At 34.9% G+C, this 16,857-nt stretch overlaps 1 protein-coding gene across 1 annotated transcript in view; it reads right to left on the bottom strand.

The window, feature by feature from the left end:
* LOC113773345 (ferredoxin-dependent glutamate synthase, chloroplastic) overlaps positions 1 to 16,607 on the bottom strand; it is a 32,145-nt gene extending 15,538 nt beyond the window's left edge. The window contains exons 1-13 of the mRNA XM_027317969.1: positions 16,095 to 16,607; positions 13,092 to 13,404; positions 8,489 to 8,931; positions 8,252 to 8,383; positions 7,773 to 7,871; positions 7,488 to 7,558; positions 6,193 to 6,289; positions 3,255 to 3,347; positions 2,353 to 2,498; positions 1,760 to 1,919; positions 1,343 to 1,453; positions 952 to 1,167; positions 392 to 549 (exon numbers count right to left, since the gene is read on the bottom strand). Coding sequence (XP_027173770.1) covers positions 392 to 549; positions 952 to 1,167; positions 1,343 to 1,453; positions 1,760 to 1,919; positions 2,353 to 2,498; positions 3,255 to 3,347; positions 6,193 to 6,289; positions 7,488 to 7,558; positions 7,773 to 7,871; positions 8,252 to 8,383; positions 8,489 to 8,931; positions 13,092 to 13,404; positions 16,095 to 16,382 — 2,327 coding nt within the window. The 5' untranslated portion in view covers positions 16,383 to 16,607. The remainder of the gene's footprint in view (positions 1 to 391; positions 550 to 951; positions 1,168 to 1,342; positions 1,454 to 1,759; positions 1,920 to 2,352; positions 2,499 to 3,254; positions 3,348 to 6,192; positions 6,290 to 7,487; positions 7,559 to 7,772; positions 7,872 to 8,251; positions 8,384 to 8,488; positions 8,932 to 13,091; positions 13,405 to 16,094) is intronic.
* Between the last annotated feature and the right edge of the window lie 250 nt (positions 16,608 to 16,857).

Here is a 16,857-nt window from a genome sequence, read left to right as displayed (position 1 = left end):
TTTGAACTTTATACATGACGAATCGTATTCTGAATTTTCAGATGATATGTCTAATAAAGAAAATAGATGCTTTATTAACTAAAAAATTCATAAATTCATAAAAGCACAGGTAATTAGACATAAAATTGCTGATCACCACAACTAGCAACCAAAAAAGGGATAGCACTACAGCATATCTTATTAAAATTTGCTAAACCACAGGACAAAGAGGAGCAGCAGAATGGGATTGAGGGAAAAAAGATCTTTAATCAAAACTCCTGAAATTACAAATCAAAAGATAGATCTACAAATTGAAAGCATTCCATGACAACATTTTTTGCAGAACAACACGAAAAAAAATTACATCAATAGAAATTAAAAAATCGATAAAATCTTGGAAAACAAAACTGACCTTGCTCCATATCCAATTAAACAAGCAAAGTGGTGAGTACTGAAACACTGAGCAGTATTGGCAACAATAGAAGCCGACATCCGAAGACCATTTTGAATCAAATGTTGGTGAACAGCACCTACAGCAAGAAGAATTGGAATCGCAGGGCGGGTCGGCTCCTAATCACGAGCAAAAGTAGAATGATGAAATAAGGATCTTAAACTCATGATTTAATAAACATGACATTACTAGAGAAGCCTCTTATGAATAATTGTAAATGTCCCACTCAAATGGAACCAACCACACATTTCAATTGAGCAGATCCCAGAAAAATCAATAAACTACTATTCCAGAACAAATTCAGGACTGGGACATACTCATCTACTCTATATCAGAATCATCAAATAAAAATTATAGTAATTCCCCTTTGTTTTCAATTAGTTAGACGGACTTCCGTGCAGAAGCAGTAAAGTAAGCAAATGAGATTCAAGAAAGGCTTCTCGTAAAACACTGATATGTTGCTTCATCTACAAAAGGACATTGCTGAACGCAAATTCAAAGTAATTGCCATGCAAACATACCGGCTCATCAGATCTGTCAGAGAGAACAAGCAGCTGTGAACCATTTCTTACAGCTTCATCAGCAGCTTCACAGAGCTTGTATATTGTCTTCTCCAAGGAACCATCAACCCCTTTACTAATATCAAAAAAGGTTGGCAAAGCTTGTGCTTTCAAGATTGGATCTCTGAGCAAGGTGTCAAGCTCTCCTTCATTAAGTACAGGGCTTGACAGAATCATCTGCTTATAATCCAGGCAAATTAAGCACCAAAGAGAAGAAATTTTAAAAGAAACAATAAGGGAAAAAACAAACAGTAAACATGACTTACGTCATATCCAATATCAGAAAAATAGCAAAAAATGAAATGCATTTGACTTTCTTAGTTAAGAAAATAAAAAGCCAAGCAAAATAAACCTGAGAGGCATTCCCCGGTCCAACTTCAAGTATATTTCCACGCGTCCCAAGATTGACTTCTAGAGACATCACTAGACCTTCTCTAAGAGGATCAATTGCTGGATTTGTGACCTGAAACCAATACAAGTTTTAAGCCAAACATGTCAACCAATCCCCCCACAAAGGGTACAATCAATGGGGAAAAAAAAACTTCATTAGCACCAAGATTGAGCAAAGATCATAAGATTTGACAAGATACCAAGTTGTTGAATCTCAACCAACTAATACATTATTAATTCTTCACAAACATCCAGAGAAACACATTTGACTTTGACCAAAGACTACTAATCATAAAGTATGTGCAGTACTGTGCTCAATTTAGGGTACTATTTGTGCATGATGAGATTACCTAGAGCTTTATATAGGACTGTTGCTAACCTGAGCAAACCGTTGTTTAAAGTAATCATAAAGCATATGAGGCTTCCTTGATAATACTGCTAATGGTATATCATCTCCCATACAGAAAGTGGGCTCCTTTCCTTGTGCAGCCATGGTTTCAATCACCATTTGGACATCCTCACTTGAATATCCATATGCCCTAAAGTCAACACATGTAAGAATCAGGGATCTTCAATATGATGACCACTCAAACGGTAACAAGAGAAAAATGAAAGGAACTGTCTTTAGTTGTTGATGACAACAACTGCTATAATGTTCTAAATGTTCTCAATGTTATTTTAATTTAATTCCCAGTTAAGAAAGTGTCATCAAAATTACACATTTCCTCAGGAAACTCCATCAATTGTAAAATAAAATTGCTGGCACTGGTTACTTAGAATCAAAAAGAAGAACAAGCATCCCAATGTAGTCTGAAAAGTGATGGAGAACTGAAGAAATTGAGTTATATGAAACAGCAATACTGGAAATTTGAAAGGATGACCTGAAATCTTCATGGATGAATGGTAGCATTTTAAAGCATCTCAAGGCCACAAATAAAAAAAGTGAGATAGTTAGATACTGCAGGTGCTTACTGCTGACGCCTTAATATTGCTTCATTGTCCATAACCGTTGCAGAAAGAAAGTTTACAGGCTTCAAGGACCGCAGGTTCTCAGTAACCCATTTTCCAAAAGGATTTGATAGTGCTACTCGTTTTTTAACTTCTGTGTTTTCATATACCTGTTTAGATAATAAATGGTCAGAGAAAGTGTTGTAACAGTCACAATTTGGGAGCCTCAACAGATTATGGTAGAATAGAGAAATAACTATTTCAACTAATTTATTATAATCAATCTTATTCCTGAAACCACAAATTAGAAGTGAGAACAACAGCAAAAGCTTCAAAAAAAAGTCAATAGAGCATTCTTCACAGATGTGCATTCCAGCATGATGTAATCAGATCGGAGTAGAAGAATTTCCACAGACCAATAAAAAGGAAAAAAAAGAAATAGCAAAAGAATATTGACAATCAGCAATTCCTGAAAGAGTAGTTCATAAACGGGGCAATGAACAAGAACAGCTAACCCAACATTAGATGAAAATCAAAAAGCTCAAGAAAGGTTTTTTTCAATTATGTCATGATAAATCCAAAAGGTAACAGAACTATCAGGTAGTGAGTACCATTAGACCCATCCGAAATCTATCAATATACCAGTTTTATGTGCTTTTCCTCACTGTAGACGTCATCTTACTCAAATCAATACCAGTATACACCATTGTTAATACTGGTTAACATGCATTTGTGTGGATATCTAGGTGAAACCGAAATGAAAACTAATGGCAAATTATTATGTACTGTCCATTCAAACATCATGAAAAGATAACTGTCTCTAAAGCCATTCAGCCCAAGACAGTTATGCCCCAGTTTATATGAAATGGAGAAAACAGCATATGAATGTGATAGTTAGGGTAACGACAGTAAATGAATTGTCAAACCTGGCCACTTTTTAGATCAACAGCTATCATCATTCCTGGACCTAAACGGCCTTTCATCATGACTTTTGAATCGTCGATTGGAAGAACACCAACCTAGCCAACAATCAAAGGGATCACATTCAGTTCGTCACTCCCACGTGATGGTATTCCCTTTCTGTATCAGTCTTATGTAATCGTCCATGTTCACAACTGAGATTCCGCATAGAACTATTACCATTTTAAATCATTAGAAAATGTAGAAGATGCAAAAAAGTTGACCGAAAGCTTCTTAACAAAGCATTAGAGAAAAAAGACTTGGATTTCCAATGTATATTCAGCGATTCCTGAAGGTATATTAGTTGCTCCATCTTAGAAAAGGGCCATTGCTCTAAAAAGTTGTCATTTCATGTACATATTACCTGCTGTTTATAGAGCAAACTCTCAAACAGCATTGTGCATCCCCTCCACCACCTTTTTTCAAGAATAATCCGCAAAACTGAATGCTAATAACATGTGGAGCAGAATGTTTGAACAACGATCCACTACAGTGCACTTGCTATCACGTGCAAAATCCATGACCCTCTTCCTCATAAATAATCCCAAAAGGTTTTTTGAGTGCTAATGACACATGGAACAAAATGTTTGAAAATCCTTCCACTATAATGTCGTGCCTATACTTTGGAAAATATATGAACGCCTTTATTAAAAGTTACGGTTGGAAGAAATTGCATATTTTGGTGGTGTTTGAGACTCCAATTACGAACTAAATATTAATACGTCAAGTGCTTTTTCTAATAAGACAAAATTTTAAATCAAAGTTGTATCACTTAATTTGCTGGATTGTTGAACTAATAGATTAACATCCACTCAAAAAATACTAAGTTTCACAGGTATACATTCTCTCTGTTATATGCACATACACATTCTCCCTCTCTCTCTCTCTCTCTCAGACACACAAAAAATACATTTTTCATCTCTCAGACACATACAATTTCATGCAAACTCACAAGCCAATGGTAATCTCATTTGTCTTTAGGTAGGTAATATATGTTTCTTCTTCACATTCCTCCACTAAACTATCCATTTGCAAGCATTACTTGGTTTTTCCTCTGACCTCAGTTGTTTATATGAAAAAAGAAATGGCCTATGAGGTAAATGGAAAGTCATTAAGAGAAAATTAAGGCGCTACCCTAACACAGTACTAAATGAACTACCCTAACACAGTACTAAATGAAATAGCAGGCAATCTAAGTGCAAAACTAAGAGTAGATCAACTACATGCTTCGAGAAGGGACTCAATATGTATAGCTTCAACCAGAAAGAAAATCAATCATGACTTTGAACCATGCCTACTGTAGGTCAAAAGGTTTTCTCGCATGGGTAGCCTACACTTATACATACACAAATAGTGCAAGTATATGTACATATGTGTGTATTTCTACTTTTGTGTGAAACAGTGAAAGTATGGACATACAAGAGATATTATCAAATACCATAGATATCTGTTTAAGAAGATTCATGAAATATCAAATTTACAATCAAACTTTAGCTTAGAACCACAACCAGAAGTTATTAACAGCTATACAAGATGAGTTCAAATCAAACGAAAGAGCAACAAATGATGATTTCAGATCAAACTATAGAGGTGGCAAAATGGGCGGGATGGGCGGGATTTGCTTGGGTTTGTGATGGAACCGGGTCATATGGGTTTGGGCCCAATCTTACCCATATGTGTTTTGGGACTAAGTTGGGCGGGATCACTTTGGGATGGGTTTAGATTGATCCCGCCCAATACCCAAATCTATTTTCTACATATTTTTTTTCCTTTAATTCATTTTTATTTTTTATATAATTTTAATATTTTTGATTTATTAAATTTTTTTAATTTTATTAAATAAACATGCAAGTGCTTTATACTCAGGATTCCCATCAAAAATTGGATTAACAAATAAAGGAAAAAATAGATATACAGTCATATTCCAATATATATCAAGATGACCAAGGTACTTAAGGTATTGAATATTTATCCTCATCATTGTCCAAAGATGACAGGTCTAAATTGACTGAAATGTTGAAAATTCTTGTGGATAATGACTAGGAAAACTACTAGATTATATTCTCTAGTATGACTATAAAAATTGTTAAAGATAATTTTTGAATCTAAGACTCCGTTTGGATTGGCTATTTTTTCAAAAAATAAGTTTTTCAAATACAATGTTACAGTAATATACAATAACTCAAAAAACATCCCATCCATATTAGTATATCAAATATTTCAAAAAAATTTTATAGTAAAAATTTTTCATATACACTGCTATAATAAAATATTTTAAAAATACCCCCCAAAAATAGCTAAACCAAACAGAGCCCTTGTTATTTGAGCCTAATGGGTACCCAAGTATTTCCCAAGTATTCCCATCAATTAATGGGTACAATTGGGATTTATCCCATTTTAAACCCAATATCAAAATCCAATACCCATCCCGCCCAAAGTCCCCATGGGCATGGGTAACCCATTGGGACTTGGGACAAATTGCCACCTCTATCAAACTATAATGATTCCAGCAGAGGAAAAAGATTGACACAATGGAGTAAACAACGCCATGCATGCTGCACACTCCTGGACTATTGTTACTGGCAAAAGGACAGCAGGATATTTCCTAATTTCTGCATATAAACAGGTGAGTACAAATATTTGACTCTAGGCAAATATTTAAGTCTACTCAAGCGTCACTTCTCAATTTTCAACAGTAAATTGATTTGTGAAACCAGTTGCCTACCAGAATTCACTCGAATTTCATTAGCCGTTCTGCTAATAAAGATTGCATCCATGAGTTTAACAATTGCAACAGAAACTCTGTTGCTGAAAAATCTCCTAGATTTCCGAGTTGCGCAACCTCAATCATAGCTCATGAGTTGTGTATAGAGGAGAGAAGCACAGGGAACAAACGAGACGCACCTCAGATGCAACATAGACAACATTATCTTTTGTCCTCCAATACCTAGCTGGGCGAAGTCCATTACGATCAAGACAAGCTCCAACTGTTTTCCCATCACTGTGACATACAAAGGAGAAAAAAATTTATGAGATTATATTTGAGAGACTACAAAGAAACAAAAGGTGATCATTTCATCAAGTTCTTAGAACGTGCATGCACTGTATAATGTCACAGTGCACAAGAAATTTGAAAGTGCAAATACACAGCAAATCATGCATACATTCCTACAAGCAAGGTACAAAGGAGACTTGTTAACAGTTAAAAACTTCTTGTAAAGCTAAACTGAAATTTTGTCCTACAGAACTTTACTGAAACTAGGCTAAGCAGTAGCTCAAAAATGTGATAAAAAACTGTATATGGCAACTATACATGCGCCTAATCTTTGGAATTGACAGTCATATCAGTGGTAAACTCGATGCCTATCAGTGGTAAGCTCAGTCATAGGAGGCTCTTAAAATACTAAACAACTCTGCAACTCCAAAGTCATAACCATTGTCAAAAGCTGACTCTAATAACACGCATTTGATTCTAATAACTACGTAAAAAGTAACAAAACCCAATGTGACCCTAATAATACCTCTCAGTGCGGTTTAAATGCACCAAGGGTAAAATAAAAAAAAACTCCTAAGCAGATCAAACAAGCATGCAAATTTTGGATAGTGCATGCTATTTAAATGAAATAGCATAGACAATTTCAACATACATGTATGGAATAAAATAATCACAGCATGCACAAATTGCAGCAAACATTCACAGTGTCATTGGATATCAACAAGAAAAGGCATTTTCTGGATTATGTAGACAGCTATTAAGGAAGTAACAACAACATCAACACCTTAAAAGCAATTAATGAATTCATTTACAACAGAAAAATGCTAAGAAAAACTAAAGGCATTCCATCATACTTCCTACTTTTAGGAGCTTACTGTTTAGGGGCTCCTTGACATGAAACAAATGCATGGTGATTAAAATCATTAACATTTCATCATGATGAAGAACAACCATAATTACAATTGTATATCATGCCATCTGTGTATGTAGCATACTTGCCAACATGCAGCACTAAAAATTGTTAGGTAACAAGCTTTTCAAAATCACAATATTCTATGAAATACTATTGTAACAAACCGAATCTTCATAACAGCCAAACAGTGGGACTCTAAAATTACAAGATTTGAAAAAAAAAAATGAAATGAGTCATTAATCTAAATACTAAAACACATTTTACAACAAATTATGCATTGGAAACCATCACCTAAATAAAAGTAAAGCAGGTCCATCCCAAGCTTCCATTTGACCCTTGTAGTAGTCATAAAAATCAACAACCTAAACAAGAAAAGATAGAGTCAGACCCACTTGGATTATTCAGCCTTTAGCCTAAACCCCGCTGATTAAACATACAAAAGAAAACTATATTCAGATCATTCACATGAAAGGCTGCAAAATATGAAAATTAAAATGTTTCATAGAGACTATTCATGAATTTGCATCATAAGGATTCATTCGTTGTTTCAATTGTTACTATCCTTCTTATGAGTACCTCAGGATATTTTATAGACAATGTAGGATGGTTCTTGTATGCCTCTGGGACAAGAATCATTAGAGCTTCTTCAGGAGTACGACCACTTCTTATCAACAACTGTATACAAGAAGCAGAAACGGAAATTAACCAATACAAGTGCAAGCTCTAAGAGAAATGAACCAACGTATATAATTTAGACTAGCAAGAAAGCACAGTTCAACACTATCTGTCAGAATAGGCAGTTGAATCCAATTTGATTATTCATAAAATCCACCAACATAGATCAACTAGGAATTATAGTCTCATTTTTTGTTTTAGCAGCACATACTGATAAAGATACATGACAATAAATGCAGCATGATTGATTAATTTCAGCCGAATGCAATTTACGGTTCCAAGACATGTTGGTGTGTTGTTGCCTCTAGAACTTCACTCTGTATTAACCACATTCCAGCAACAACCACGTAAACTATTTCCATAATGAAGCAGGCTAATACCTCTGCTGTACTATCAAGATTCGCGGAGTCAGATGCCTTTGGGTTCCCAAAAGGACGAATTTCATTCTCGCGACCACGCCAAACAGAAGACTTCAATGAGGCTTCCCGAGATCGCATCCAATTCAAATTTCCCTGTATAAAGCCTTTTGGATCAATAAAATGAACCACAAAGAAATCTATGAAAAAGGAATATAAACGGCTGAAAAGAAAAGCATATTGTTCAAGTTCTGTCAAGACCTGTATAGTGTTGATCTCTCCATTGTGACCAAGAAACCTCATTGGTTGAGCTAGAGGCCATCTAGGACTGGTGTTTGTACTGTATCTCCGGTGGTAAATAGCAAATGGTGATTTATAAAGATCATTCTGTAGGTCAAAATAAAATCTCCCAAGAACTTCTGACCGCAACATTCCCTTGTAAACTACGGTTTGGTTAGACAATGAGCAGAAGTAAAGCTCATTTCCCCAGATTTCAGAGTTCACTGCTCTTTCAATCAATTTACGACAGATGTAGAGTTCTCTTTCAATGTCATCAACATTCTCTTCTTTACCAATTCTAACAAAAACCTGCTGTATGTTGGGCAAGGTTTGTCTAGCATAAAAGCCGACTATAGAAGTATCTACTGGGACTCGCCTCCATCCAAGCACTTCAAGACCCTCTTGTTTAAAAATATTCTCAACAACTACACAAGTGAAACAGAATCAAAATAGAGAATATGTGCACAAAATGCAAAACCACAATCAAACATCATAGCTAACCACTAACTTGGTGATTAAACCAGCAGTGAATAGAAGATCAACAAGCCTTGACATAACATAAGCCTATTTAACACCTTGGTTCTCATAAGGCTCACCCAAAACACCGGATTTTATCTATATGTAGGTGGATAGACATGTTTTCTCAACTATCAGAAGTAAGTTATGATGGAAAAGGAAAATTGAATGCTATATCTGTGTATCAAATACAAAAGTGCATAACCTTACACATTTCTTGCATTCTCTTTTATGACTTTGCATTGCGTGAAAGGGGCACTAATGGACATAAAAATATAAAATTAGAACCCAGTGAAACCTAACCTAACAAAAAGAGTGATAAAGAATTTATACTTTCAATTCAAGTAAAACTCTTCCTACCCAAAAGAGTTGTAATAAGGACTAGAATTCTGACAAAATCCACTTCACTTCAATAACAATTAAAAGACCAACTCCAATTCATCTTATATATACAACTTCACTTCATAGTCATGCTTATTTCTTCCTTCTAAGCAACAAGCTGAAGGTATAATGAGCAGAATTATACCTGATTCACATTGTTCAAGCACACAAAGAAACCAGGTAACTATAACAAAAATCAAAGTCTTAAATGAAACAAAGAGGGCATTTTCCATTTTTGGTTCATGAAATGAACCCACTTTGCATTTTACTGCCGGAAGTCTGATATTCAAGCTAAACCAAAGCAACATATAATCTTCTTGCTTACAACACATTCCAAGCACTTGGCAGCCACACAGTATAGCTTCAACTATGGAAAACCTTGTAGCCTCCACATGTTACCTTAAGAAGCCTCTCAAGGAGACTGGTTAGGGGCCACTTTGTTATTTCATTAGAACATAGTTCTAACTACACTATCAATTAACTTAGCAGATTGATAATTGCACCAACCTGTGGGAAGTGTTAGACTAAATTGAAGTTCAAGCAATTAAAAAAGTACATGATTGCAAATCATTCAAGAGGAATTCACTATAGAGAATCTTCCTGGTCCCTAGTAAATATGAGGATGGCTTGGAGCTGCAACACTAGACAGAAAGTATTTAATTTGGTTTTGATTTGCAAAGCTATTCACAATACTTGTCTAAACATAGGGCAAGTTACGTTAAAAACAAGGCAGACTATCAATGCTTTAGTTGGGCAATTTCAGATTGAAAGATAATAATGCTGCATTAAAACATGAAAATAAAAGAAATATGATAGATAACCTTCTTCCATCCCCCATCTTTTCATTTCTCTACATGCCTATGTGTGCTGAGTGTGTAAGTTGCAGGCATCAATTCAATATAACTGAAATGGAATTTGGGTCAGTAAATTTGATTATTGGAAGGCTCAAAAATTTTGAAGTCTAAGATACTCCTAAATGCTATGCAAAAAGTTTCCAATGTGAAACAATTTTGGGGAGCATCTGAAGTCCATCAGTCCAAACTTAAGAAGAATGGCAATCGATTTCAAATGCAGCAACATAACATCACTGTCAAAACTTTTAGTCTGGGAACAAGGACTTGGTCACAGCAACTTGTTTGTTCACAGTGTTCTATCAATAAATGAAATCGACAAACATGTTTAATGGGATAGCAAAACAACCAATGAGTAAGTATAAATATTGTTCATCAAGATGAAAGGTCACTTCCATTGTCACTGTATCTTCTCAAACTAAATACTACTACAAAGAAGCAAAAGGTTCCATGAGCTTATGAAAGAAATTACTTGTTTTCTAAATTTAATTTCTTTCACTGTTCATTCTTTAACAGATCTCAATTTTTAGTACTTTACGAATTTGGTTCTCATCAATAAGATTTTAAAGCATTGTTCAACAATTGCAGCAAAAAAAATCAAATCAAATAAAACTGTTACTACTCAAATAAGATTGACAAATTTAAAAACATTACATAATCACGTAAATCCACCATATTTTCGCCTAAATAATTGTATTTATACTATTTTATACACCTTCCAAACTTTTTGTAATAATGTTAATACATATTAAGTATTTGTCTAATAATAAATTCAATGACATAATTCTGTATCTTCTTATCAGTAATGTCTGTTTCACGAGTATTAATGGTGTAATTCTTCTATATGAAGAAATTAATTTCTGTTTTTTACCCTTACTGCTTAAATTAAACACTATAGATTGACTAAGCTCATTGAAACTGATAGAATCCTGCACCTAAACATCACCTCAACTTTGTATGCTTCAGTCATATACAGATAATTCTAGTACAGTGATGAATGTACTTCTTCATAGTTCACTACCGCCTTTGATCTTTCACTTGATTATTTAATTACATCTATCAAGAATATGCTATATAGTGTTACCTAATTTTTTTGGTAGCAGCTCTATAAAAGATATTTTGGTAAAAGGATGTATGTGATTTGTGAAAGAAACTCCAGCAACTAATTAAAAGTGATGAATGTAATTCTTCATAGTTCACTACCACCTTTGATCTTTCACTTGATTATTTAATTACATCTATCAAGGATATGCTATATAGTGTTACCTAATTTTTTTGGTAGCAGCTCATAAAAGATATTTTGGTAAAAGGATGCATGTGATTTGTGAAAGAAGCTCTAGCAACTAATTAAATCTCTATCACATAATTATTCAATTAAAACATATCAATGTTTATACTATACATGCAGTGTCCTCACAAGATTTGTATGGCAAACTGAGCAACATTATCAAAGTCATTGGCCAGAATAAATGACGTGTAGTAAAAGGATGCACTTGGTTTCTGAAAGAAACTTGAGAACTAAATTAACTTGACACAAAAGTAAAATTAAAAAATGGGAAAGTCATATGTGAGAGATCCAATATTGATTCTTGAGCAATTACCCTTGAATTTTAGGACTAAAAGTCAAAAGGCAATACTTAGTATTTGGCTTTCTTTTTTGGTAACTAAAGTTTGTTCACTCTTTTCAGATCTTCACTATTGCATCCAAAAAATGAAATTAGCATAAAGTGGTATAATGAACTAACTTGATTATCTGCGTCATAATATTTATGCATTTGAATTTCATGATTTGAGGTCATGAAGTCATATTAGAACCAACGTGGACATAAAAAGTACTTATTAGGTACTTATTCATAAAATCAACAACTTTAATGTATCTCTATCTGAGATCAAGTATGTTCAGAATAAGGAACATTAACATAGAGGGCTCCATTTCGATGGGGTGTTTTTAGAAAGCTTTACTGTAGATGGGCTTTTCAGAAACATCTTTGAGCGAAGTTCCGTAAGTTTTAATTAGAGTGTGCCAGTGTCAGAAATATTATCTTGCTTAATACTAGATGTTGCTTTAGCTAGAATAGTCTTTTCCCATTTGTGACCCCCCAAGACAAAAATGACTTGATCCATTAAATTAAAAGATGTTTGTGAATTTGTTTTCCCATATCTTACATCTATTTTTATCAAAAAAATTACTGATAAACTTTTTAAAAGTGGACAAGATTGATTGAACTCTAAAGGAAAGGCCATTGAATATTGTTCTAAGCACAAAGATATTTGAAGAAAGATATAATTTATCATGCTTGAGCCAAAGTAAAAACTGTGGAGAATAAAGGACCAACGAAATTTGCTTGAGGAAGCATTATTAGTTTGGCTCTATGTGATTTATCATGGAGAAATAAAAAAGAAAACTTTCATGTAATTAAGAGTGCCTGGCGGAAGTGGCTACCTATGTGAAAATGACAAATTTCAATATTCAAAATTTGGACTCTTCTCGTACAGACAACCACCAGACAACCATATACTCATGGAAATCTCAAGAGAGCTCAAGTTTTTTCAATCATAAGGTGTTAGTTCCCTTAAAAGACTGCACTTATCCCTTTTTCCTGCAGGCAAGTACACATAAATACTTTTATGCTCCCAACATTTTGCCTTAGCTGTTACAGCAGTCAACTCGAATTGTCCTCATAAGAATTCCTATTCATTATGTGCACATCAATATATAGACTACTGTCCAATAACATCACTCAAACACCCAAGGACCTAGAAATCCTACATTAACCTGAATTCCTGGATATTTAGTCAACTTATTAAATAGAATGCAAACCTCTAGCATGACTGACCTGTTTTAGCTTCTTTCATTAATTCATCATCCTGGGGAAGAAAAATCATTCCAACACCTGTGTGCAACGTATCAAATGCAGCAATCCCCTGCTTGACAGCCCAATCATTAAAAAAATCCCAAGGAATAGATGTCATCACTCCAGAACCATCACCGGAATCATTATCTGCTCCACAACCTCCACGATGTTCCATACAGCCGAGGGCAGTAAGAGCATCCTTAATTATGTCGTGTGATGCTTTATTTTCCAAATTTGCAATAAATCCAACTCCACATGCCCCTCTTTCTGATATTATATCCTCCAAATTTGCAACCTTCAAACAAGAAAATACAATCAAAATACGTGTGAAGTATTTTTATGTGAAATAGATAATAAAAAGGACAAAGACCCATAGCGTATCTGCATATATCTTTATTCCATATATGGTAGACACATAAGACTTCATAGTTCTAATGAATTTAACTAAACAACTTCATATGACTTTTTAAGGAGCATAAGAGAGCACAAAAGTAGTTACCAATAAAAAATTCGCAGTTACATCTAAAAATACTTGGGGATGGAACTTGACAGCTTGAAATCATGTGATTATAGCTTTATTTTTATGCTAAAAGCTATTTTCTAGTGTTCTTAATTGCTTTTTATCTTATTTTAAGCTGTGAAAAGCTGACTCCAAGAAACAGCTCTTGAGGTGCTCCAAAAACAGTGTTTAACTATTCAAAATTTACAAAAAAAAAAATGTGCTTCTATTTACTTAACAGATTTTAAATAATCAAAACTTTCTTAGCCAACTTAAAAAAAAGCACCAAAAAAAATAGCTGTTCTTTGAATAAGCTGTTAATTAATTTGTGGCACGTAATTCAGCTTTTCAAATTCACAAGGAAAAATGTGTTTTTCTTCATTCAACAGATATTCTACAACCAACTTCTTCATAACTGACTAAAGAAAACAAAAGCTGTTTCTAAAATAAGTACTTAGTTAAATAATGGCATGTGAAATTGAGTCACCCGCATGACATGCCAATCAAACTCAACAACAAAGACAGTGTCTTTTATCACAACTTCAATGAAGCTTAAACTAAAAATATTATTAGAAATCTATGCAAACAAACATTTGTAAATGAACTAAATACAAAGTAACAAAAAAAATAACCCCTTTTTAATCTGAAATTATGAAAAGGTAGTGGGAGGTTATCAACATATCAGCAGGCAGAATGAATGGTCTTGTTATTTCAAACATGAATTAAATTCCTGTACCACTGTCTGCTTGTAGTTTCAGTTTCTCCCTAGTAAAGCAGTCAAACTAGAATGAGAAATGCATGTTTATTGTTTTTCTTGGTTTGCCTCTTAACCTCAGTCACGCTCGGATCAGCATTTAGGATGATCATAGACTCTATGCAGATGATCATAGTCAAGTTAGTACTCCTGCAGATGATCTATAATTTGTTTAGAATGATCAGAACATTCTGTTGACTGATATAACGTCCAAAGATGAGCTTGACCTTAAATGCGACTTGTGGTCACTAGTTATGATTGCTACAGAGGAGGCATTCTTATACAAATGGTTCTGGCATTATCTAAACAATGCAAGAACTAGCTTGCCCTTTTGCTCCACTTATCTCAACAAAATTCCAGAAACAGAATTTCATGTAGATATGCTATTGCCTGGATGTCGAAGTATTCTCTTTCTTCCTTAAAATGTCATATGAGCTGATAAACCATCTTATTCCATGGAGTTCAAAACACCTAACCAGAGTCACCTTCCAAGAAATGTCAAATTCCAGAGAAATAAAATTTTCTGTAAAATGGTCATGCAAGATGAGGGCATTATCCATCCTACAGATCATTCACAATGTACCCCAAACTGTTGCAAAAGCATCAAGATTCTCTCGTTGAAGACCAAGAAGTAACCTCTTGGGAAATTCCATGCTCCTTATTAAAAAGCATTCAAGTTGTCCCTTCACTAATGGATTCCAATAATGAGAAGCTGCAATTCACCACTAAAAGAAGTATCATGCTGCACAAAGGTGCATAAATTTCTAATATAAAATTTGATCGTAGTGCAGAAAAAATAAAAGAACCCCTTTGATGCTTACCGTAAATCAACTTCCTCTCGAGAAGTTGAAGGTTGATCCTGACAAACCCCACTCAACTCCTCAGACAAATCCAATCCACATGATTTCATCAACTGGTATGGGCTTGCCTTAGACGAAAGAAAGCTCAGTTCATTAAGTAAAGCAACAGTCTAGTTCACTCTGTTTTCGATTGATTATCAAGAAAAACATTGCTGCTTCTCAATGTACTGATTCTAATTTACCCCAATTTTTCGAACAACTAGTCATAAGAGCAATGTTTCTCCTCCATATCCTGCTCCTAATAACTAAACCAGAAAATCACCATCAATTTTCAAAACATATTAGTAAGCACACATTTTAATTAGCTATTGGAAAATATCCATTCAACCCCTTCAATCAAGCAAGATATCATTCATCACACCATTTAGGGGACACTTTCCCTGGCACTATACCATTTCCCAAAAGCACTAAGCAGCATGTTTCTAGTAACAGTACAAACAGAAAAACTGCTTGAAATCACATAAAGCAAACCTACAAATCTATCACTCCAAAATCTCAGGCCTCTGTCGGCTGACTCATTAAAATGCTGCTACCAGTATCAATGAAAGGCCACCAAAATACAACACTGTTTGATATATGTAATCACATCTAAATTGGGTTTTCAATGTACTAAATGAACAGCTGGACAAGAGAAAGATAAAAGACAAAACTTTCAAAAGATAACAATTCTATCAACCTACTGCTCCATTGTTCTATTTGCTAGTCCAATGATCATTAACCTGCCTAAACAAATCCCTACACAAACGACAACGCCAAATCCATATTTAAACAAAAACAAGAACGACCAATTATTAAGCTGTAATAAATTTAAACTAATGCTGCTCCGAAAACAATTCAACAGAAAACTCAGAACAGAGAGCTTAGAAACAAACCTTGGGCTTTGAATCATCATCAGAATGGGAGGGTACTTTAGAAGAGGAAGTACCAATGCGTTCAAGATCAAGAACAGCCCGGATAGAAGACGAAGACCAATTATTTCGTCCTAACAGACCACGTGCCGAAGGGGTGGTGGACGAAACTCCAAGTTTCCGGCGAGACCGTCTGAACTTACACCCCAGTCCAACAAAATCAACAAAAACCAAGTCCCTTGCATTAGAACTGGAGTAAAGCAGTCGTGGGACGACGTCAGGTCGCCCCACAACTGACTGCACTGAAGACATCAGCTCTTCTTCTCAATATTCACAACCAACGAACCCAAGATTGCTGGCTGTAAATGGCAAAGGGGGATGTGGAGAGAAATGGGATTGTGGGGATGAGGAAAATGTGTGGAGTGAAGGGAGGATGTGGGGATAAAAAGGACGACAGATCGAATTGGGAGGCTCTGGTTTTTTTCTGTATGGAAAAAAAAAATCGAAGGATACGGTCTGCGTCAGTGTGGAGTTCACTTCCGACTTTCGTCTGCTGACGACGATGATGGATTTGATTTGTGCTGTTTTTTGTCTTCTTGTAGTAGTATTTGTTAGAGGGCGGTGAGGACTGAGGAGTGAGGTGTAGCTTGGCTGCTTCGACTTGGCGACTGTCTGTTGGAGCCAAGGGTCAGGTTTATGATCTATCGAACGTGTGGAGGAAGAGAAGAATGAATTGTCAGCCGTTTTTGGTTCAAACTTCTGTCTTGAACAGGATGCCGTAGCTCTT

Source organism: Coffea eugenioides, chromosome 6 (assembly GCF_003713205.1).
Source record: "Coffea eugenioides isolate CCC68of chromosome 6, Ceug_1.0, whole genome shotgun sequence".
NCBI lineage: Eukaryota > Viridiplantae > Streptophyta > Magnoliopsida > Gentianales > Rubiaceae > Coffea > Coffea eugenioides.
Note: the sequence above shows the minus strand (reverse complement) of the source record. Positions and strands in the feature narration are given on the sequence as shown.